Source organism: Equus caballus, chromosome 22, assembly GCF_041296265.1.
Source record: "Equus caballus isolate H_3958 breed thoroughbred chromosome 22, TB-T2T, whole genome shotgun sequence".
Classification (NCBI taxonomy): domain Eukaryota; kingdom Metazoa; phylum Chordata; class Mammalia; order Perissodactyla; family Equidae; genus Equus; species Equus caballus.
The window spans coordinates 46,733,191-46,758,055 of record NC_091705.1 but is presented as its reverse complement, the minus strand read 5'-3'; the positions used below and the strand labels follow the sequence as shown (position 1 = coordinate 46,758,055).

Sequence of the window (24,865 nt, the reverse complement as noted above, 5' to 3'; positions counted from 1 at the left end):
GGGCCCTGTGCTTGGTTTAACGCTCTGCTGTTGCCACCTGCATTTGATTTTTGCACCGGGCCCTGCAGATCCTGCCTGTAGCTGCTCCTGCACGTCACTCCGTGGACTCCTCTTCTATTCCTCTACCCAGATCCCAGAAATGCCCACCACGTCCGGGTCTCAACTGCTCCCAGCTCCTAGAACTCCTCGGCCCTCTTCCTCTTTCCCTCCTTCCCTCTGGGTCTGCAGCATCTAAAGGGGCTGCCGGATTCCAGTTCCTGTTATCGCCTTCCAGAACACTGACAGCTCCTTGCGTGCTGCCTCACATCCTGCAGAGTAAATCAGCACCCAACTCTATCAGCTCATCAAAAGCAAAATTCTCTAAAGTGAGTTTAACTAAAACAAGAGGCTCTTGGGTTTTCTCAGATTAGCTGTGATCAAACCCTCTCAGAAGATTGGATTTCTCTTTGCTCTTTAGCTGGGTCTCTTTGTCCAATTCCCTGCCTCTGATGGTGTCCAATTCTTGACTCAAAAGAAAGAAAGAGAGAGAAAGAAAAAAAAAGAAAGAAGGAAGGAGGGGGAGAGAAAGGGAGGGGAGAAAATGAAGAAAATCCAACTCCTTCCCTACACTCCCAACCCCACAGATGCCTTATGAGTCCTAAAAGCTTCAAAAACTTGCAATGAATAAAGAAGGTCAAATGAAATGTGGTCAATTCTGGCTACTAATTCTCAAGAACCATGAGCAGCAAAGCAAATAAAACCGCTATTCGAAAGGCTGATGTGGTCAACTGCTGGCTGCTGGCTCTGAACTGCTCTCCCTGGAGTCCTGGCGCAGCTCCTCCACGGCCCACAGGGTCAGGAGAGAAAGCTCTGCAGACCATGAAGGCGAACGGGATGGAACCAGGGGAAGGAGCCTGCTCTCCCCAGATGCCTCCCTTCCCAACTGCCTGGAACGCTGCATCTTTCTCGGACGGTCCCCAAACCCCACTCTTTCCTTACTATTCAAGCAGCCCCTTGCTTGCCTCGCTCCATTATTGACTTTAGATGAATTCTGCTTCCCGAACTGTAACTCCCTTCTGTCCTCTCCAGAGGTCCGCGAACAGCTGATGTGTAACCACGCACATAACACCAGCGAGAAAAACCCACGAATCAGAGCAAACTTTTAGATTTTTTTATTATGCATTTGACAGTATTTTCTGAATGTTAGCACAGTGAATGAATTTTTCTCCGAGATATCATCTTGCCACAGAGCCAAACCGTGCACAGGCGTTTTAAAAATGTAATTGAAGCTCTAAGGAATATGAGTTTGGATTCAGAACACAATTTAAAATCTATCTATCTATCTATATATATGCAGTGGTTTACTTTTAACAGATCCGCATAAAGAAGCTGAAGTAGAGAATAGTTTCACAATAAATAATTGCTTCTCTAAACTGTACACAATCCTGCTAGCAAATCGGCCCCCTCCATTTCCCCGAGACAGATATTCACTTGGATACCTGCAATAACTTACAAACGACTCGGAGAGAATCGAACATCTGGTCAAGGCCAACGCTCTGTCAGGCACCATCCTCAGTGTCTCCACATCGGGCCCTTGGCGCACTCTGTGTTGGGGGAGGTGGGCGGCCTCTCCCTGTAGGTGACTTCACACACTGAATCACTTTCTCAGACACTCAGAGTCATCGCAGCCCGGCGGTGAGAGCGCAGGGCAAAGAGTGTGAACTGCCAGGCACTACAGTTCCCGGTTGTTGGCAATTATATAGATAAATAGGAATTTATATAATTTACAAACAGTTGGTGCTCGAGGCTTATTTTGAAGCCACTCCCCAAAGATCTACATTTATTCATGAAAGCAAGTATTCACTCTAATAGCCTTCAGCCGGACGCCTTTACAAAGGCATCCTGGGAACAAGGCCCATTGTGCATTAGCCTGACTGTCTGCAAAGGGCACTGAAAGTCAGTCAACTGAGCAAAAGCAGGCTCTCTGCTGTGTGTCCCCGGGGCTCAAACCCGCAGATATTAAGTTTCTCCTTTTCTTGTCACAAATATCCAGGCTTCTTTTTTCTTTTTGAGAGACATTCTTTTGGTGGCTACCAAGCACAGCTGAAAATTTCTGTGTAAATCCTATAAGCTTCAAACTCATCAGCTCCTGTGCAGCTATGATCCGAGACTAAAGCTGACGCCTGGTGGCCCCCTGGCTCCCCGGTGCCTGCTCTAAGTGGGGACACGACTGCACACTCCTGCTGCGCGTTGCATCTATTACAAGATGGGCATGTCTTTACATTTGCAAGAGTTAGCTTGGCGTCCATTTAGTCTCCAAGAGAAATCAAGTCGAGAGCCAGCAAGTGGCTTTCCAACGAGCCATCCTTCTCCAAAAATAATTTCCTGCATGAAACCAGAGCCATAGGTGTCAGGCCCCAGGGCACATCTGGGATCATTTTACCGATTAGAGAAACCGGGCCATTTGGACGGGGGCATTCTCTCTCGAGGTGGGGTGCATTGTTAAGTGAGGACCCTCTGAATGGGTTTTCTCCCCCAGGCAAAACTCATTCCTCGTCCTCCAAGAGGTGGAAAGGCAACCCCCGTAGGAGCAGTAATGGAGGCCTTTCTAACACAGGAGGCCGTCCTCCCCAGGGGCTTCTGAAAGAGTGAGCAGAGTGGCGGCCGGGCGGGGAGGTCACTGCGGGGCGAGCCCTGGACGGCGGGTCTAGAGCCTACGGGCTCTGTCTGTGCTTGACTTCAACCTATCTTGGAGAAAGGGGGCAAAAGAAAAAAAGAGGTGTGTTATGAAAGAAGAGCTCTTTCCTGGCTAGTAAAGGGGACCTCACCCCGCCTCGTCTCTGGCTCCTTCCCTGTTTCAACCTGAACCTGCTTGCCAGTGCTTCTAGGCAATTTCAGAGCCTGCCATCCAGCCCGAAAGGTGTGAATATAATAACCCCGAGGATGTGGCCAACGGAGCTCTCCCGCAGCCTGCTCCCATCTTTGATTATCACAAGCTCAGGACGGCCGCAGCTTCTGCTCTGAGAAGGGGAATCCAGGAATTACCACCTGGAGTCTTGCAAGAAAGTAGGGGCCCGTGACTTAAAAGAAAAGACTTTGTGGGGCAGCGGTTAAGTTCGCACGTTCGGATCCCGGGTGTGGACATGGCACCGCTTGGCAAGCCATGCTGTGGCAGGAGTCCCACGTATCAAGCAGAGGAAGATGGGCACGGATGTTAGCTCAGGGCCAGTCTTCCTCAGGAAAAGGAGGCGGATTGGCAGCAGATGTTAGCTCAGGGCTAATCTTCCTCCGAAAAAAAAAAAAAAGACTTTTTCTTCCCAAGTAAAGCTTCTTACAGGGGCTTTTCACGAACCATAAACACCTGGAAGAACCACCTTTCCAGGCCCCAGTGAGACAGCTGTGCTTCTAGTCTCATCTTCTGAACATCCAATGGAACAATAATAATGACAACAGCTAAAGCCTGGTCATGCTTTCTCTGCGCAGGGCTCTCTTGCCTTCCCTAAACATGCCCAGCACATTGCCACCTCAGGGCCTTTGTACATACTGTCCCCCTGCCTGAAATCCCCTTCTCTCCCTTATCCCTCTGGCTCACCGCTCACCTCCTTCAGGTCTTTATGCCAATGCCACCTGGTCAGTGAGACAACCCCTGTCCACCCAATCCCAAATCGCAACCACCCCCAAAACTTCCTGTCCTCGTCCTGCTCTCCTGTCCCTCACACGTCTTGCCCTGTGTTTTATGTATTTGTTTGCTGTCAGTCCCCACTGTTTACGCTCCCGAGGACAGACCCTTTGCCTGGTTGCCTGCGGTGTCCCCAACATCTAGAACAGTGTCTGGCATGTCACAGGGGCTCGACAAATCTTTGCTGAGTGAACGTGTGAGTGAATGAATAAATGATGCAGTGGGTGGATGCTTTAATCCCATCCTTTCCTCACTGAGAGGAGGTGAGGAAGAGAGAGGAGCAAGAATGAGGAGGGAATGTGGGGGCCGACGGGGCCTGATTGCTGCCCTCCTGGGCTCTCTGCCCCTCCCCCTCCCCCTCCATTGTCATTACGGAGGCTGACGTGTCCCTCTCTGGACAACTAGAAGCCATCTGCCACCAATCTGGAAAGTCTCCTGTATAGCGAGCACGGTCTGCTCTCCCCTCGATCACTTCCTGTGGGAACCCAAGCCCCCTCCAGGCTATTATTGTGAACAGAAATTACCATCCCATCACCGACGTGTAAGGGAGTCATTAATAACGATTTCTGATTGATAGAACGACAAATAAACCCAGTTTGGCTGCAGGAAATCCTCAGGATCTCTAATACATAAAAGACAAGCAGGTTAAAAAAAAATAATAAAATGAATTGGGGTACTCGGGGGGCCTGCTGCCAAGCTGCTGTAATTCACCTCTGTCCAGAATCACTGTTGAAAAGAAGAAATTATATATATACATATTTTTTGTAAAGACCACATGTTGCTTTGAGAGCAGAGGAAAAACATGGGCCAGGGTAGGCGAGCCTGAGGTGGGGTCCCAAGAAGCACTGGCTGGCTAGCTTTGTCCAGGCCGGGTGGAATCCAGGGCTGGACGTCACTGCTCTAAGGCCGCAAGGGGTGGAGGGGTCAGCTCCCAAGATATACAGCGGGCTGGCCGGGGAAGGGCAGTGCCAGCGGCTGTCCACAGCTTCAGCCTGCTCTGCCCCAGAGGCGATCTCCCACAGCACCGTTAACCGTAGATACAGCACCCCGTGCGTGGTGGCGTGCCCACTGGCTGCCCTCTCACACGAGACACCGCCCACACACATCCGCCACGCCTCTGAAGGTGAGGCCTCGGAAAGCAGCTTCACCTTCTCGGATGCCGGTCTCCGTCGGCACCGCTGGCCCGCTCTTCTTCTTTGTCAGGTTTTTCTGCTGCCATTGAATTCCTGTGGGGAGAGAGCTGGTTTGAATGAATCAACCTGCATTTCCATGTGGCTGATTTTTCAGTGTCAAATTATGACTTCCTCTTCCCCACCAACGAGCACATTAGCGAATTCCCCAAGGACCAAGTCTCACGCACGGTTTCTGAGGGCTGAGCACACGGTGGGTGGATTTCTACCAAAGTACAGCGTTGACTCATTCCTCAGTTATTCATCGGATGTTAAGGAGCCAAGAAGAAAAATGCGGATGGCACTGGGGTTTCAAGACAGCAGATCCTGAGTCCCTGATGACTATGGCACCTGCTGTGTTGAGAGCCCACCCTCCACCTGCGTTTCTTTTGCACTTACGCGGAAGCACCTGAAGGTCCCATGCCACCGACGCAGGCGCTTGGAAGGGGTTTTAAAGGGCAGCTCTGCCCAGCTGGGTTGATGAGGCATTTACAAGATTAACTGTGAAGTGAAAACCAACTTAAACCTGGGGTCTGCTCATTTATTCAGGTCCACACTGATTCACAAGCTTCTCTCCAGCAGCTGGAGTATACCACAAGGTCTCAAACTCAGGCTCCTCCGCGGGCCACAAAGTAAGATGATGAGTAACACAAGTGAACGGAAACAATGTCCCCCTCAAACCTGAGTGGCCCTACTTGATTCCAGCCTATACCGGCCATGAGGGAATTTGGAGTCAGATGGTCTCATTTGCCGTTTTCAAAGAAGCTAAAAATAGGCACTTGGTAGGGGGTGGGGAATTCTTCAATTTTTAAATGTTGGCAACTTACTCAGATTTTGGCAAAGTGCTGTGCGGCCCAGGAGAAATACGTCTGGAGACCAGACACAGGCGTGCCCACATCATGGGCTTTGTTCTGAAAGGCAGCAAGGGAACGGGATGCTCCCTCCCGCCCTCCTGGAGCCGAGGGCCCGCATCTCCTCTGCACGCAGCCCCCACCGTGCCCGGCCCGCAGGACCACAGCACTCAGGACACCGCCGCGCCCTCCTGCACCGCACTGGGCAGTCAGACTCTCCCGGCCCTGCCTTGCCCGGGGGCAAGTGATATCTGGAAATGAGTGAACTCTCGAGAGGGTGTTGTACCTGCCGACAGCTCGGGTTTGGGTGCAGAAGTGCACACAGGCCCTGTCATCAGTCTCCGCGCAAGCGCAGCGTAGCGTCCACTTCGAGGGCTGCGGGCTCTGCAGAAAGGGTCCCGCGGACCTCCTGCTCCGGGAGTTGGACAGTCCATAGGGCACAGTCTGTCTGCAAAGGACAGAGCAAGGTCAGGGCCACATCTAGAGGAGCACACCCTGGCCTCCCTGCTTGTGGGGTGCCTGCAGGTGTGGGGCTGGCGAGGGGGTGGGAGAAAGTAGACCCGGGAGTGAGTGACGCAGGCACAGCGGGTCCCAGGAATTGGCGTCCACACCCTCTCCCTGAGGTTTGCGTCTTAGGAAGCCTCTGGAGTGAATCCTTCACCCTCCTGTTTCCCCACACCCCAGAAAGTGCACGGGGGCCGAGGGGATGGAAAGATGGGGAGGACCTGGGGGAGATGGACGAGGAAATTCTGTGTTGTCCCAGCAGCCAGCCCCCTTGGGGAGGGAAGCAAGCAGACGCCTCGTGCGTGCACATGCGTACTTTCCGTCTCTTCAAGACGGAACCTCGACAAGCACGCCCACCGTCTTGGGTCCCTCCAGGGCTTCTCTTCCTGTACTCAAACTCCTGACACGGACATTCTGGTTGACCTGATACCAGTCCCAGTCTTCGTCCTTGAGCTGATGCCCGGGGCTGGTCATCAATACAAATAAAACGCCTTCCTAACTCGGCCACCCAAGGCCAGCCCTGGCACCCACCTTGCTTGGCACCAAATGTCCTCTGTGTGCGCATCAGCCTTGCAGTCTGCGCTAATAGGATTAAGACAAATGCAATTACTGCCACAGAGACGCATCCTGGCCTTGGAACATCACTGCCTTGAAGCGACAAACATCAGAGGAAGCTTTGGTGGCCTGTGAGGTACAGGCGAGAACAGCACTAGCCTTGGGAAAAATCTTATTACAGAGGAAAAAAAGCCCGAAACTATACCAATGTCGTTTATGGCTGGAGTCGGGAGGAGAGTGATGGTGTCATCTGGAACAGTAAACATTTAAATCTGTTTCTTATACTCGTGTGCAGTCAGACCACCACCCTCCAGAGAAGGGACAAGACTACCAGGCAGTTCACTGGGAAAAAGTTGAAAGCACATGCTTGGTACTACTGAACAGGCTTTGGGGGACAAATCACTAATAACTAGAGAAAAATGATGTGGCCAGAAGTTACTTTTCCAATAAGTCTTGGCTTTCCTGCCAGGCCTCGAGATTACCCACCTCGGTTTCTGTGAGCCCCAGAGAGTATCACCAATCATCACCTCAGGGGAGGTTCTGACACCCTCTCTGCATTTTCAAAATAAATGAAATTGAATTTACTTTAATTTGAAACACACGCCATAGAGGGTAAGAGGGAGTGTCCCATGGTGACCTGATGCTTGGAAGGGACCTCCTCCCTGCTGGGCTGGAGACCAGAGCTCGGCAATCTAACCACCCCTCTCCTCTCTGTCTTGTTCTCTTCTCCTCGCTACTTCCCACTCCAGGTCGCTGAGAAACTGAGCCGTGGGGGATGGATGGAGGCGGGCCCAGTGCTGAGCAGCCTCTGCTCCCAAAACGGAGACAGTGAGCAGCGGCCAGTCCCGTTCGGAGCTGAACCTCTGCTGAAACCCCCTTTTTCCTCAGGAAGGGGACATGGTGGGCAGGGGGGTGGCACAACAAGGCAGACATTGTTGTGAGGCCAGATTTGGCTAAAGGTCTATTTTTCCAATAATAGGACCACATTAAATCTCGAAATGTTGACATTAAACCCAGTCCCCCATTTCTTGGTGAAAATTACACACAAGGAGGAACAACACTCCCATTTTTCCATCAACAGCAAGACCTGCAATTTTGAAATTGCTGTCAGCTGATTACGCTTTTGCACGCGCAGAGCTGCTCACCTTCAGTGAAAACACTCGAAAGTGTTTAACACAAGGAAACCGGGCAACTTGGTATTTGTTAGTGGAGCAATGCTGAGCACTGTCCCAGCAGCCAAGTGCAAAGAGCCAGTGTGCCAACGAGCCCCTGCAATTCCCAAAGCACGTTTACAGAGGGGCACAGCCCTTCCCCTCCCCCAGCAGAGCTGAGGCAGGAAGCCCGGAGGTGTCCCATCATGTGTGCGCTCTACTGGCTGACCTAGGGAGTGGGGGGCATGACAGAAGTGAGGAACCAGAGGACTTGAGAGACGGTCCAGACCACAGGAGGGCTCGCCCCGACAAGAGGTCCAGTTCCAATGGAAGCCCACCTCCCATAGACAGAAAATTTAAAGGTTTTAAATCAACCTGATAGGCTCTTAAATAAGACAGTTCTACCCTCCTACCTGAGCAAATATGGCTTCAAAACACCTTGGAAGTTCCGGCTTGAATTTGGGATTCTGGGCCTCCTTGGACTTCTGTATTGGAACATGGCAGCCCAAGGAGATTCGGTACCTTCTCTTCTTTTCTGCCCCATCCCACACCAAGGGGGCCTCATCCACTGCCATGGGGAGGCCCTCCCAAGCTCTATCTGCCCCCATCCTCCAAGCAGCCACCCCTTTGGCCACCCCGCAGGTAGGGAGATGTGCCTGGAGCCCTGTTCCATCCCCGGCTGTCAGACCCTGGACGATACCTGCACAGGTGCTGGAAGTGGGCTTGGGGACATTTGGGTAAGGAATTCAGGATCCTGAATACCTGGAGACAGTCTAGAAGAAGGGGTATATAGCTTTCAGTCCCATAGACTCCCTGCAGTGGGGAAGGAGACGTGGCCAGAGAGGGTCACAGGAGCCCTTGACCTTCAGGGCCCAGGGCAGGCTCTTTCTTGTCCAGGCTAAGAGTGGATCACCGCTCCTCACAAGCAGAAGGCAGGTCTTCTACTTTTTTTGCACCTGCCACGGACCCAGCATGAGGCTGAGCAAATGAAGACTGTTAACTGAGCAGCTGGTAGTTAATCATGAGATAATTTCGTGTGGCAAGACTGGATTCTTTCCAACCTAAAAAGTTCAATAACCACAAAAATCATGACAAAGAACTCCAACATTTGCCAAGCATCCACTGTGTATACACTTAGTATTATTCTGAGAGGGATTGGGATACAGAAAGGCATATGCATGTCTGTGCCTCCAGCAGTTCACATGCTACTGGGGTGTGAAAACAGGTACAGGAAAGACTACAAGCCAATATATAGAGGTATGTGCAAGGTACACAGCACGCAGAGAAAGACTGCCAGGTAGTGCCATTATGATGTCGTAAAGCACTTACACGATGATCACTCTGCCCTCTTGACAGCTTCCTGATCTACAAAAGGGCTGTCAACAGATTAAATGACACCCTGCACTGCATGAAAAACACTTAGCAAAGAGCTGGCAGTGAATTAACGTTAGCTGCTCTTGTTGCTGATTTGGTCTTGAAATTTGAGAGAGTTGTATCAGGCAGAAAAGTCCCATCTACCAGGTCTGCATTTGAGATGTGTGACTAAGTAATAAAGAGGAGTAATAAGGAACCAGAGTGCCACACGGCACAGCAGTGCTACTCTTTGCCCCACCTCCTTTGGGCCGATCAGTCATTCAACACTGCTTGTCTAATAAGCACTTGTATTTCCGTTGTCTTGAAGTCCTTTGTCATTTGCTGTTTCTTGAACAGTGAATTGGAATGACCTAATGGTGGAACCACGTGAATGAAGTTAAATTGGCCCAGAACCTTTAACCAGCACTCTCTGACCAATTGCTTTAGCCTACCGTTCTACAGAAGGGTTTGGAGAATTCTTCGTACAAGTGGGCAGCTCTTCCATGGTTAATGTCGTGGTTATAACACAGAGTTCCAAGCAAAAGAGAAGCAGATGAGAAGATCAGTTCAACTGCTCTTAGAGAAAACAGAATACCCCTCCAGCATACTTACATATGCAATGTCTAGTGTTGTGTGTCTTTGTGTAATAAATTGTCCCTCAATGTATGTGTTCAGAACATTCATTATGTATTACACCAAACCCTTATGAGTGACGGTGATGTCAGAGGCTTATTTATCACAGTGTTCCTTATTTACCACTTTTCCCCAAATGTCACATATAAATGTTACTAAATATTAACCTTCCAAATCTCCCATCTTCATTCTTCATCTGCAGCTTCACACTGAGAGCACTTGATTTCTCTCTACAAAAAGATTTAAGTAAGGAAAGCTGACTTCTTTTTTTAAGATTCTGTTTTTAAGTTCAGCATAGGCTTTTCATAAATGAACGAACCATCTCCACCTTTCTGAGCAGGACACCTGCTTCTACACCTGAAGTTTAAAAGAGGGATACAGATATTTACAAAGGCCCGCCAAAAGCAGCGAAAGGAACTTCCCTGGCCAAATCCTACATTCTCGGGAAAGTTTACCAAACTGTCATTCCCTGAAAAACCCAGTTTCCATTTTTCCCCCATTAAACAGCATTCACCAAACACTTGCTGAGTGTTTCTCGATGTGCAGGCACTGGACTAGATTCTGGGAGGAAATCCATGAACCAGACCGACAAGGGGCCCCGTACACAAAGTTTTAACCTGGTACAGAGGTCAGCCAACTTGGCATTTCGTGGGCTTCATTCCCATCAACAGGCGGTTTTTTTAATCTGAAATTTTCACACAAACATCCCATTTCCAGCTTCTCTCAAACAACCGGAAGTTATGCTAACACCAACCCCACACTCCAACATGGCAGCAATTGTCTGGAGCTGAGGAATCAAGTCAGAGACTGGGCACAAGCGCTCCATTTTGCCCCAGTCTACACCACTCCCAAAAAGTTGTACACCTGTTCTTCTTTGCTCACTTTTGCTACCTGTCAGGCCCTCACTGACAGCTGAGTTTACAACCACTGGTCCAGTGGCTTGTGCCATAAAGCAAGGCCAGACAGGCCATAAGACACAGTGACAAAATTAGTACTTAATACTATTTTTATAAAGGTAGCTGTTTTCAAATTTTAAAAAGCCCAAGTTCTGACTGTCTCCCCAACAAACAGAACATTCCTGCTTCACAGTCAGAATGCCAAGTTGGTGATCTGTCTTCCTTCAGTTCACATTTTTCCTTCCGTAATGGGAAAGCAAAGGCAACACTGCCTTTGGGCCCAGGGGACATATTGTACAGAAGGCATGACTCTGCTGACCTGTCCTGCAGCCGAGAGGAGGAGAAACAACTGTTTCCCACCGGCAGACAGGCAGGAGGCAGCCCCCAGCTGCCAGGCACCAGTGGTCATCAGATACCACCTCCAACCGTTCCCGGGACAAACAACCTCGAGACTCTAACATGCTTTCTAACTACGGCTCAATTTCAGATTTTATTAGATTCCTTCCTTAGAAGGCACCACTCACTCGCTCTCCCCAGCGTAGAAATAGCTTCTTGGGTGAGGAAGAAAGCGTGGCTCACCTTCATCCACTATCTTTGTAACCTTAATCAAAAAGAATTGCCAGCTAAGAACTTTGTTCTAACAGTAAGACAGGATGAAGTAAGTACAGGAAGTGGCTGACTATTCAAAGGCTTATAAAAGCATCCATTCACTTCAACAAACATCCAGTGGACCCCCCGCTGTGCACAAAGGCACAGAGGCAAAGGGGAACACAAGCTCAGAGACATGAGTACCCCTCTCAGAGCACTTAAAAGCCCAGAATTCTCTAGAGCCTGGGGCCAACGATGGTTGTTTTTGTCTCCTGGAATCCAAGTTCTTACCTTTCCCAGGGGGAATTATCCTTCCTTCCTTGTGAGGTCTCGGTGAGCTTGTCAATCAGCATGCCTCACCTTCCTCACGTGACCCAGGGTGGGTCAATTGGGCTCTCTCTCCCAAGACAACCCACGGAAACAACTCCAGATCAGAAAATACCATGGAGCTGCTGGGGCCGGCCCCATGGCCCAGTGGTTAAGTTGGCGCGCTCTGCTTCGGCAGCCCAGGGTTTCGCTGGTTTAGATCCTGGGCACAGACATGGCACCACTCATCATGCCATGCTGAGGCAGCATCCCACATAGCACAACTAGAAGGGCCTACAACCAGAATATACAACTATGTAGTGGGGGACTTTGGGGAGAAGAAGAAGAAGAAGAAAAATAAGATTGGCAACAGATGTTGGCTCAGGTGCCAATCTTTAAAAAAAAAAGGTGGGGGGGAGGAAAATATTATGGAGCTGCTATTTGCCAGGTGGGTCCACCCTGTTCGATCGTGCCCTGGGACCCTCAGTCCTATCCTGATACCTCTCCTTTCTGAGCCTGGGCTTCTTCCTACTCCCAGTCTGTGGGCTACCCCATGTCCTTCCAACAAACTTCTTTGATGCTGTGTTAGCTAGACTAGGTTTCTGTTGCTTGCAACCAGTGACCTCTAGCAGACCCTGAGAACTCATTTCTTGAGACTACTGCAACCATGATCTCTTGGGTTTAATAGAAAGACCCGGAGTCTCTCCAGTTGCCAGGGACAAGTAGAGATTTTCTTCATTGCAACAAAACACAAAATAGTGCACTGAGAATCAGGACAAAACCCAGCAAACTAAGCTGGCTGGAGTCCTTTCTTCCCAGGTGTGCCCACTGTGAAATGTTTGATTTGGAGCATACTGCCCTTTGGGCAAGTGGAAGCAAGCGTATCACTCCAAGATGCCCAGACCCCAGCCTCCAGACACTTGGTTAACCATCTAAGAAGTCTTATTCTCAAGCAAACTTATTCCTTGTCCATTTATCAAATGCTTGTGAAAGTCTGCTGTGGGCCCAGCCTCATGCCAGACAATTATAGGGTACACTTCTAACCTCCAGCAAAGAAAGACAGGCCAGGAAATACAGCTCCTCAGTGACCTCATTATACAAGCAGAAAACATACACACACTTTCTGGTTCTAAAGAATATCACACAAACTTTACACTCACAAACAACATAAAGTGACCATAAAACTGGCAATTTGTAGCTTTACTTCTGCTGCAGAAAATCCTTGCATCTTTAAGTCAGAAGACCCCAAGATTGCTCATCCAACCACCTACCAATGTGGAAAGTCCTCCTTACACAGCCCTCGGAAACAGCCAATGATCCCAGTGTATTTGAAAATGTCAGAAGAATGAGCAATGGGCTGCAGGTTGGTGGGTCACTTTTTTTTTTTTTAATTTTATTTTTTCCTTTTTCTGCCCAAAGTCCCCCGGTACATAGTTGTATATTTTTAGTTGTGGGTCCTTCTAGTTGTGGCATGTGGGACGCTGCCTCAGCATGGCCTGATGAGCGGTGCCATGTCCGTGCCCAGGATCCAAACCAGTGAAACCCTGGGCCACGGAAGCGGAGCACATGAACTTAACCACCCGGCCACGGGGCCAGCCCCGGTGGTTTACTTTTTTAAAAGACATCCCTTCCCCTCCCTACCCCCAAAATTCAACTTTTGGGTTTATTCAGGACTTGGCTGTGTGGAAGTTTTACTAGAATCATATACATTTTCAAAGAGAATGTTGAGCACTGATCCCCACCAATGAGACCCAAGAACAGGGGTCATTTCCTCACCTATGCTGCAGGTGTGGCTTCCTTCCTGTCCCCAAGGGTCAGCAACTATTGGACTTCGTCCAGCTGGAATCACTGATCATTTCTGCCTCATTCACCTCTGCACCCAGGGTACCCAAGGCACTGTCTGGCTCAGAATGGGTGCTCAATAATGCCTCACTATCTTAATAATAAATATCTAAGTGAATGAAGGAAGGAATGAAGTGCAAATTAGCCATTACTTCTAGGCCACGCCCAATCTCCCAAACATTTAGAATTCTTGGCTGATTGACTGGATTTCTGCTATTGCTGTCCTCAATAGCAGAACCATCCTGGAGGGTTTCCCTTGAGAGAATACGGTCTCCAGAGTACTTGAAGTGGAGGAACTGTGTCTTGATAACTACTCCGACAGGTCACAGCAGAACCATGATGGAGAAACCAGGCGGCACAGATGCGTGAGGCATCGGGGTGAACCAGTGGCTTCCCTAGGCTGGCAGACCCAGGTTTCTCGTCCAAGTGGAAGCCACGCTGGCTGAGTCCCCAGCTGAGCACCCTCCCTCTGGGCTTGAGAAATGAGAGGGCTGGATCTCCGGAAAGGTCTGTCCAGCTCCAAATTCCACCTAGAGATTCTCAAACTCCCTCACTGTCACTCGACTGTCTCCAAACAACACAACTGCTGGAGAAGGCCCTAGCCCTTCACTGCAGCAATCAAACCACAGCCAAATATGGGTGGCCTGCCCTGCCCAAGCCACGAGGTTCCTGGACCCACCAAATGTATTTAGAAAGCTTTGGCCTAAACTCTTGACACTCTTCCACGCCCTATTACCATATAACTGAGCTTAAAAATAACCCCAAAGCCAGAGACTATCATCCTATCAGCTCACTGGAACACAGGCATGTTCTTCCCTAACACAGGCACACACGCACGGAAGATAGCTAGAAGCAGCACAAGGTCAAAGGAAAGGAGAACAACAGAAAAACGCTTCTGCGTTTGTTGCATAGGCTGAGATCTTCAAGACTTAGAGCTCAAAAAAGTTAGGGAAACAAACACCTCCGATATATGGGGAAGGAATCCATCCACGGAATCCTACAGATTAGCTGGTCTCCCCTCCATCTGGTACAGCCCAAATGTGTCCATATGAGTTAAGCTAGAGTTTCTCTCCCCCACCCCCAGTGACCCTGATGAATTCCAGGTCGAATGTAGGCATGGAAATCCACGGCTGTCTGGCACGGCCTCATTATAACTTTATGCAAAGCTGCAGACAGATGTGGCTCAAAATAGTTCCCAGCAGTGGAAACAGAAGGGGTAAAACAAGGAGTAGGTATTTTTTTAAGGATGGGGGTATTTGCAGAGGGATTAAAAAAAAAATAAAGACTTCATCATGCGTCCCTTTAAATAATCCAGAGAAAGCAAGAGAAGACACCCTTGCGAATTCTTAGGAGAATTCACCATAAGGATGGAAAATCCTACTGAACAAAAGTCTACTTGCCATTGCAATGATATAAAGACACTTTCATTTTCCTCCTAATCTTATCGCTCATGTATTTGCGTCATGTCCTTTTGGGAGCTCTGATTGACCGAGGACTTACCTCAAACTAAGAAGTCTTGAGTCCCAATAGAAATACAGACTTTATCCCCCAACGAGAACCCAGGGCCAGGATTCGGGTAAGGCAGGGAGGCAAGTCGGGCAAGCACAGGGTCAGATTCTGCCTTTATTAAAAATGTTGATATTTTGTTAATCATGAAATTCTTGCAATAATTTTGATTTTTGAAAATATGGCATTAACTTTTCTTTATCTTTGCTACCGACTTTTTGGTGCCTCCTTCAAGTCTGCCCTGAGGAAGCACGTCACTTGCCTCACCCCATTCTCAGCCCCGCAAGAAACCCACGGAGATCAGATTTATAAAAATCCAGGAAAGATATGTACACCTCTGCTTTCTTGCTGGCTTGCAACTGACTTTTGGTAGAGCTGTTTTACGCTCCCCAAGTTGTGGGTGAAACTGTCTGCCCATGGGTCATTCATGCCATTGCTGAGAAAGAACCGTGGCATCTCAGCCACATCAGCCACTGCGCCTTTCTCACGCACTCATGAAATGAATCTGTTTCCATTTTTTTAGATTATTGGGCTGGGGCACAGGGCTGCCTGGCTGCCCTGCTCTAGAGTTACTACTGTTTATTAAGACCTCCTGCTAAGTTGGCCCTGAGAAGGCCATAACAGAAGAGGAGGCCTGTGTCTCCAGGTCTTTGAAAGTCACCAAGTTCTCCAAAAGCTCTCGGCTCCTAAGACTCCAAGCTGGGGCAGAGGAGAAAGGCAACTGGGTGCCCTGTCCTGCTTGTCCCAGGGAGACTTGCGGATGAGCAGTTTAGAAGCACCCCAAACTGTGTCTGGACACACAGCTCATCCACATTGTGGCCATTGTCTGGATTTATTTTCCTTCTAAGTCAAATTGGTTCCTATACCAAATAGAGGAAAAGTGTGTGGGTGGTATGTCCCATTTTAAGGAACTCTCTGTTACCATCCAACACATGACATGAAGCGAGCGTGGGTCATTTCCTTGTGGTAAACAGCTGATCCATTGGCTATGTGCTCAAAAGCTGAGTAGTGGTTCTACGGGGCTACCTGGAGCTATGAACGGGGGCCCCCCTCCAGGCCCCGTCAAACATGCTGAGATGCTGGGGATCCAGCTGGAGTTATAAAGCTGTGCCGAGTTCCAGCCATGGCTGTGGGGCCTCCGTGAGGAAAGCACTGTTTGCTTCCAGCTTCCTTTGTTTTAAATTCTTGCAAGAAACAAACCTCACCAGAGATGTCAGAGCCTTTCATCTGCCTTCAGATTTAAGGCCAAGTCCCCAGCTATAACATCCCTTTCATCTAGCAGAAATCCAAATTCTCTCTCCTGGGTCACATAGGGTCACAACCTCTTTGTCCCAAGTTTTTTGCTGCAAATCCAACTGCTGCCTGGTCTCAAGCCGCTCTTATCGTGTGGGGATCGGCGGCAATTCAACTGAGCTGTCTCTGCTCCCAGATACCCCTCACCTCCTCACGCCCACGCTGGGGCAGAAAAGAGGGCTTTGGGTCTGAGTGAGCCCAACGGGAAGGTCACCTTGAGTGAGCCGACCTTCCTAATAAACTCAGACATTTAGCCTCAAGACCCTCAAACTTGAAAGGACCTATCAAGCTGCAAAAATGTTCTAAGAGAGGCTACTCGAACTCAGAACTGGGATCTAAACACGTCCTAGATTTCCAAGGAGGACACAGAAACGTTACATGGTGTCCATGATCAGTCAGAACCCTGAGCTCAAGATAATTTTTAGTCTGGTTGACACCATCTTCTCTTATGTGTCCTTGTTTATTTACCATTTTTCATAAACAGATGTCCACAGTATTTCCTGGGATTGCTTCCTGGTGACCCACCCTTTAGGTCCTGGGCAGCACTGGGTGAGATGGGAAATGAGGGTCTGAGGGTCCCAGGGCCCCTTGGGGTCCTCAATCTGCCAATCTCAAGGATTATTTTTACTCTGCTGGACTCACCGGGTAAGAACATAAGAATGCACACAGACCCTTTTCCAATATTTCACCATGAGGCCTTTAACAAAGAGGTTCTAAACAGATCACTCAACTTATTCTCAGTTGCCAGATCCTAGTCACCGCTCCTACCTCACCACTTAACAGGGAGCTCCAGGCCAGTGCCTGCAGAGAACACCGTGCCCCGTTCCTCAAACACTCCAATTATTTACAGAGCTGAGGGAGAAGAAGAGAGGGACTGAAAGGGTGGGACGAAATCTCCTCTAGCCTAGAACAACCTTTGGCCACCATCATCCTTATCAAGCCGCTTATCAGCAGCAGAGGCAGCCAGGCACACCTTTTCCCAGCGGCTGTAAACCTTATGCAAATCGAATACCAATAGACCGTCCACCAAGCACCATCAAGTACTGAAGGACTGTAGTATACCGAGGGTGCAGGTTTGCTCAGAGTTACTCCAGGAGGCTGGGCAAGACCAGGGTTTGGTGGTCCACGGAGGCCAGACTCAACAGTACTTGTGAAAAACGTTCTAACTCAATAGCATCCTCCAACCACAGAATGGGACACAGCAGACAGGACCACTGGCCTTGGCCCAAGAAGGATCAATGCAGGCCCAGAGGTTGCATAGTTATCTTTAGGGTCATTTCTTTGCAGTACTGAGTGTACACTAGAGTCCAGGCACTGTCCTGAGCGCGTCCCATGTGCTTTCTCATATCATCCTCACCCATCTGTACTCATAGGAGTCACAGTCAACGTCAGTGTTGACCGTCATCACCGTCACCTGCATCATAATGATTATCACACGGGCCAGAAACACTCTGTCCTTCTGCCTCAACAGCTGCATCTTCAGCAACAATACTCCCAGTCCTGGCTCACTGGTCAAGTGACTGTTATCGGGGTCCCTGAAAGCACAGCTGTCCCCACATCAGCAGGAGGCTGGGGTACCAGATCCATCCATTCACTGGGATGTTCTAAAATTTGGAATTTCCCTTCTTGGAAACGTGCTGACATGCTTTCCTGAACAACACAGAGGGCAAAAATGAATCTGTTAAATCGTTGCCTTTTTGTAGTACAATACGTTAAAATAAAAGTTAAATATCTTGTTAATTATTATTATTATTATTATTTACTCTACTTCGAGGAGGGAAAGAACCCAAAGCAAATGTCATTCCTGTTGGATTGAGATGCTTCAAGTGCTGGGGTGGCCAGGTTGGTTACCTTGTTAGGTCACCGTCTTAGAGTCAGATTGATGTCTGTACCTTGCATAGGGGGTGCAGAGAGAGGGTGGCACCACCCCCAGGCCACATGGCAAGTCAGAGCCAGGACACAGGGCAGAGCTCCTGGGTCTGGAGTCTTCCTGTGAGTAGAGATTGTAGCTCCCAGATTTTCCACCACAGTCATGATTTCAAACATCCTGCACTATGCTTTTCATAAACACACTCCTACTTGTCAGCCCATGTGTCTCAGATTTTCACTTGTAAAACACGGTCACCATCATAGCATCACAATGCCTCCCTCGTTATGTCCTTGGAGATAACAGATGGTAGGTTTCCTCAATTCTAGGGACCAAAGTGGGGAGAAACAAGGTGGAGCTCCTTGCTGGGTGTCCTGCAGCTCCATCAATCATTTGATGGACTGGCTTCACTCTCCAGCCAGGTGTGCAGTGGCAGGAACAGAAGGGCTGGCCGGCTCTGGGGTATAGTTAGAACTGACAGCGCTGTGATGGTTAATTCTACATGTCCGCTTGGCTAGGCCACGGTACCCAGATATTTGGTCAAATACCAGTTGAGATATTGCTGGGAAGGTATGTTTTGGATGTGAGTAACATTTAATCAGTAGACTTTGAATAAAGCAGATTACCCACCACAATGTGGGTGGTCATCATCTAATCAGCTGAAGGTCTTAACAGAAAAGACTGAGCTGCCCTAAAAAAGAAGGAGTTCTGCCTCCAGAATGCCTTAGGACTCAAGACTGCAACATCAACTCCTCTCTCTGTGTGTGTATTTGTATAGACATATACATCCTCACACAGACACATCCTGTTGGCTCTGTCTCTCTGGAGACCCTGATAAACACGATCCCCCACTACATCGTAGGATGCTTCTGTTTTACAAGTGTACTCATGGAGAACAGCCCCAAGTGTACAAATACACAAGCACAGGACCTACCTGTTCCTCCCTCTCCCCTTCTTATCTTATTCTTGGCAAATTTTCCATGACCATAAGATAGGATGTGTTTTCCTATGATTTGGAGTTTTGTTTTTGTTTTTGTTGGCAACGGTGGGGTTGTTTGGGGGAGGGTTGGCGGGTGAAGGCTTCCTAACCTGGCCAAGGAGAGTCACAAGAACCCCACAGTCCTGTGGACTAGCTGTGATGGCAGCTGCCTCTGCAGGGGAAGAAGTGTAGATGCGCAAGGACACACCCGGCTCCTCTTTGGGGCTATGGACATTCCGGAGGTTATGATGGAAGTTACGGGCAACATCTCCAGAAAAAGCCACACTCCCACACACGTCTGCAGGGATGCGCAGCCTCTGGGGAGCATCGCGCACCCTGGAACAAGAAGCCTCAGTTGTGGGAGAAAGCATTGTAGACTAGAAGCTCAGTGACAGCAAAGACGAGGAACAATCACCAGGCAGCAGGACTTAAGCAACAGTCACCAGGAGACCAGCCACGTCTACTACCGCTGGGTGCTGGCAGAAAGGGCTGACCAACTCAGCTCCAGAAGAGCTAAGTGTGTAGAAGAATGTGGAAGAACCAGAGAACCCCAGATCGTGTACCTGGAAGACACTTCAGGGAGTGACTGGTCTCCTGAGCCTTAACCAGACGTTCACTTTCCAGATGAGATGCAGAATGGGTCTCACGGGAATTCCCTACATTCCTCCTGCAGCATTTTAGGTCCTTAAATGTAGTATAAGGACCATACGCATAGAGTGCCTGCAACCTTGAAAACGTCCTTCCAAGACAGAGTAGGATGGTTGAGTCTATCTCTGTGCAACTGGAGGGGCAGTAGGAGGAAAGACACCAAAAGCTGAAAGTCACCCCGAGTTCAAGACTTTCAAGTAAGGCATAAGGATCAAGACTCCAAGATCCCAGAGCAGCCAGCGGCAGGCACGGGTTGAAAATCACACCCTGAAGAAGATGCAAGAGACCAGGAGAGTCTGCTGAAGGAGTGAGGTTGACAGCTAGAGGGGGAGAAGGAGACCCTCAAGAGGTGGATCTGTGCCAGGAGAGGGCAGACAGGACCTGGAAAAGGCCTCGTCGCACGCCACCGTCGCCCCTCTCCCTCAATTCGGTAATTGTTCTGATTCTTTCATTTCTCTAAAGGTCCATTATCTCAAGCCCATTTTCTCACATTGCTATCTTGTCCAAGATGTTTTAAAGATAGCAAATGGACCTGTCTGTCTACATATCAACAGAGAGTTTTAGGAAGGAAGGAAGAAAGGAAAGAAGGAGGGACAGAGGGAGGAAAGAAGGAAAGGAAGAAAGAGAAGGACCATCCAGAAAAGTGTTCCTTATAAAAGTTACTTTGCTTGTCTAACTTCAGAACACTCGTCTGGCTATTGTCATTTTTGTTTCCCACGTAGCTCGAGGGACTCCCAAACACCATCTTTAATCCTTCTTTCCTAGTGTTTAAAACGAATCAGGGCCAGGGAGGCGGGGAAGAGGTAAATCACCCAGGAGGGAGCGTGAGCAAGCCGGCTGGCCTGGAACAAGCCAGAGCCAGGCTCCATCCGTATCTTCATACGCGACAACCCGAAATCAGGAGAAATGACTTCAGACGGGTCACAGGGGGTTCCCCTGGTCCCTCGGATGGTTCCTCTGAGCCAGTGCTCAGGGCTTGGCAAAGGGCAGAGAAGGGAGGTGGTCCCCAGATCCCCTCCTTCCCTCTCTCCATCTCTCAGCCCCAGGCCCCCTGCCCTGAATTCTGTTGGCTTTCCTCTTTCTCCTTCCAGAATCACAGATTGGGATCTAGCCAAGGCAAGACTCAGGGCCGCTGTTGACAGCCCTGGGTCCTGCTTCTGTGAAGCTAATTTGGTCAGATCACGATGCCAGGAGGATAAGAATCAGAAAGAACAAGTGTCAGGGTGATGGGGCTGTAAGAAAAGGTGACCCTGATCACTGTCAGAGAAGAGAAGGCGATCAATGGCAGCCCTGCCCAGGGGCCCTCCCCCAACACACACCACTTTTATCTTCCCCAGAAAGGACAGCGGGAGGAGAACAGGGAGGGCAGCCCATTCTCCCTACTGTGGGCTGACGGAGCATCGAGGAGCCCGACCAGACACAGGCCAGCGGGCAAATTCCGCCATCAGGATCAGCTGCATAATTTGTGGAGCCCAGGATAAAAATCCCAATGCGGAGCCTCTGCTTCATAAAGGGTTAGGAATTTCAGGACAGTGACCCCAGAACGTTAAACAGAGCGTGGTCCTTCTGAGCCCCAGAAATCCAGCCTGCTCGGTGAAGCCGGCCCTGTCTGCCATGCAAAGGGCGTGCCTTTCCAGATCTATCCCTCGTGTAGTTAGAAGTTGTGCCACCTGCTTTGAAGGACATCCGACCTCTCAGGTTTACCCTGCTTCGCACTTCACTCTCGAGGTGTCCGTGAAACAAGGTGGGTAAGTGAGCCCATTGAAGCCGCCACCCAGAGAGCTGAGAGGTTAATGGGCTTGGGGATGAAGGAAACCATGAGGGACATGATTGAAGGTGGCTCTAAACACAGCAGCAAAGTCACCTTTCTAGGCCAAGGATTTCCGTTCGCAACCAGCTCCTCGGTAAGAATCTCTAGCCGGGTCCAAGTAGGAGACCCAAGCGATCCCAAGAACATGTAGGGAATGGAGCGTAGACACATTTGGTCCAAGTCCAGACTTTAGAGATCTGGAAGGCACAGCCCAGAAGGCTATTTGCAGGATGAGGTTTCTGCAGAAGGGGTTCCCCACTGCTGAGTAAGAGAACAGGGAAGCCGTCAGCTCCTCCCCATGGCAGAGCACTCTCCCATGGCCTCCGAGAGGGCCGACCTTACAGCAAGGCAGAGCCAGGACTAACCAGGGGGTACCGCCTCAGTCCCACAGGAAGAGAGTTCTTAAGGACCGGAGCGGAGAAGGAGAGGCCACCTGTGGCTGTGGCAATGGACCACAGCGGGCAACGGAAGCCAGCCCATGGGAGGACCGGTCAGCAGTCCTCTCCTGGGAGGAAAGAAGCCTGATTGGCGCCCGTGGAGTCTCACCCTGACTGGGCAGGTTCCACCAGGTCCTGCCAAGTCTGCCCCTGTGTTCCCTGGAGAGCAGGCTGCTTTCAAGGAAATGAAAACTCCTTGAAGCCTGGCAGGGTCAGGAGAGGGGACAGGCCCACTTAGCCCCTGGGGCAGGAGATAACTTTCGGGGCTTCCTCTGTCTCAGGAAAGAGGCTCAGAGGGACTAGTTCTCAGGTGTCTAATTGCTCTGGCCAGCTAGTTTCACTGGGAGGGAGGGCTACCCCTTCCACCGAATCAGAAACTCTGGGATTGGGTTTCTCCTGGGCCAGACGCTTAAAGGGGATGGGGGTCACATCCTTGACCTGCAGACTGGACCTGAGCTGGCAGGAGACCCCAGCAAGAGCTGAAGGCTATACCAGGGCAGGCTCCAGGCTGACCAGGCTGGGGCAGGACCAGGTCCTCTGGAGTATGAAGATGTGGCCTGGCCCAGGAGGGAGCCCAGCCTCTCAGTCATGTCCCCCACCCCCAGGCAGACTCACTCAGGGGTGTTGATCCAGATGATGTCCAGGTGGCAGTAGTAGACGCACTCCTTGTCCTTGTAGGTGAAGCATGTGCAGCGTTTGGCTCGGCGGGACACAGGGCCCCCCTGGACCTCCTGTTCCCCAAACAGAGCTGGTCCTGGCTCCTGCACAAGGGTTCTGGGACTTGGACGCCACACTGCCATCATGGCCACAGTCTCCTCAACGTCCCCCTCAGATCTGTCTGCTGGGGGGCCCAGGGGTGCGCCACTCCTGCCAGCGTCCCCAGGCTGGGGGTGAGGCACCAATCCTGCAGGAGGCAGATTGAGGAGCCCCTGAGCTCTTGAGCATGCAGGCCTCCTACACCCACTATTCCCAAAAACCTGGGGAGGGGGCAGCCAAACTTTCTGCAAAGGTTGCAAGCTGGTTGCACTTTCTGTAAAGTCTCCAAGCTATGCCAAGGGCTCTGAAAAGTCTGTAAAGCTATGTGCACAGTTTCTGAAAAGTTTGCAAGTTATATGCATACTTGGCGAAAAGCTTGCAAGCTATTTTCACTTTCTGCGAAGTCTGCAAGCTATTTGCACCCGTTGAAAACTTGCAGCATTTTGCACACTTTCTGCAAACTTTGCAATCATTTTGCAGTTTCTGAATAGTTTGCAAACTTTTTGAAAAGTTCCCAGCTTCATGAATAATTGACCAAGTCGGCCTGGGGCCACAGGGTCTCCAGCCTGCGTGGACTGCAACCTCCAGGGGGCACGGGGTAGTCTGCGCGCTCACTTCTGACCCACCCCCCCCCCCCCCCCCCCCAGCCTACTCCAGGCGCCTCTAGGGGTAGCTAGCCCAGGCAAGAGACTGTTCCCCGCAATGCACACCTTCTCCGCGCCCCCCATCCGAGGGTCCTTTTGTGTGCGCTCGCGCCAGGAGAGGCGCGCCGCCCCTCCCGCTTACCTGCGGCGGAGGTCACTGTGAGCCCGAAAAGGAACCACAGCCCCAGCTCCATGAACCCCGATCAGGCGCGGAAGCACCGGGTCAGGAGGACGGGCGCCTGTGGCCGCGAAAGGGCGCTCGGGGCGGGCAAGCTGGCCTCGTCTCCAGATGTGGGGGTTCGAGGCCGGCCGCTGGCTCGCTGTGTTCCGAACTCCGGCCAGGAGTTGGCCGCGGCGATCACAAACTTCACAGCGCGCTGCCCATCCCTGCGCAGGGCAGGCCGGCTGTGGGCTCGGGCTTTTCTGGCTCCTGCACCACCCCCCTCGCCTCCCCGCCCCCCGGAGGGGCTGGAGCTGCCGCGCTGGGCCTTTGAACCCGGGGCGCACGGGGGTCGCCTCCCAGGCGCGGGGGGAGCCGGCCAGGAGCGCAGCGGCCCGTGGCGCACCCAGCACAGCGAGGGGCGGGGGCGGTGCGCCGGGCCGGGTGCGGTGGGGTGGAGTGGAGTGGGGTGGGGGCCGGGACAGCTGCCGGAAGGCAACGCGCGCGCACACACACACACTCACACATACACACGCGCACGCACGGGCTCACCCTCCCTGACCCCTGCAGCTCTGCTGTTCCAGAACCTGCGGCCCCCACCCCCAGAACAATAGGAGAAAGAAAAGGCTGCGTAGAAAGGCTATCTTTCATCTCGGGGTCTCAGGGAGAGCAGCATTTCTCAGTGTTCACTAATGACACTTTACCCTTGCACAAGACCTGCCTGCCAAGGCCCTGGGCGAACTTTACACTCGTGACTCATGGGCACGGGCGGTGGCTCCCTGTCTCTCCCAGCAGCTCAGAACGGTGGGTGTGGGCGGTGACCCCGGAGCAAAGTCAACCAAGAAGCAGGGTTAGCGGTCCTGGGGTGTCCGGACTTGCTCACAGCTCCCTGCACAGGAGGTGGCTGGAGTGAGAGGCAGGTGCCTCTCCCAAAGCAGAGGCCTTCCAGCATCCCCTGTATTTCCTTCAGGGTCCTCCAAGTCCAACGTGTGGGAGGCCCTCCTAGCTCCCCTAAGACCTGTCTTCTGCCCTGAGCGGCACTGAAGTGGAAGGTCTGTTTATTTCGTTCTCACCAACACCAACTGTACTGAGAAAGGTGCCTGGGCACATAGGAAGCACTCAAGAAAGATTTGGGGATGAATGAACGAATGAATGCTTCCCATGGTCTAGGCCCTGGACTGCTGAGTTCTGGGGACACCAAGAAGCCCTTACGGCCCCTCTATGACCAGAGTTCCCTGAACAGAGGGAAGGATGGAAAG

The 24,865-nt window shown here is 50.9% G+C and overlaps 1 protein-coding gene across 2 annotated transcripts; it reads right to left on the bottom strand.

Annotated features, from left to right (window-relative positions):
* Positions 1 to 1,135: 1,135 nt before the first annotated feature.
* On the bottom strand, positions 1,136 to 24,303 carry EDN3 (endothelin 3). 2 transcript variants are annotated; one of them, XM_023626835.2, is made up of 5 exons: positions 23,589 to 24,303; positions 22,662 to 22,950; positions 5,965 to 6,126; positions 4,807 to 4,898; positions 1,136 to 2,723 (listed from the first exon to the last, which is right to left on the bottom strand). In XM_023626835.2, the coding sequence occupies exons 1-5, from the start codon at positions 23,638 to 23,640 to the stop codon at positions 2,719 to 2,721; spliced, it is 600 nt and encodes a 199-aa protein (XP_023482603.1). In that variant the 5' UTR covers positions 23,641 to 24,303; the 3' UTR covers positions 1,136 to 2,718. The 2 variants fall into 2 exon arrangements, with proteins under 2 accessions (XP_023482603.1, XP_023482602.1); XM_023626834.2 differs by having other exon boundaries at positions 4,807 to 4,884.
* Positions 24,304 to 24,865: the final 562 nt, after the last annotated feature.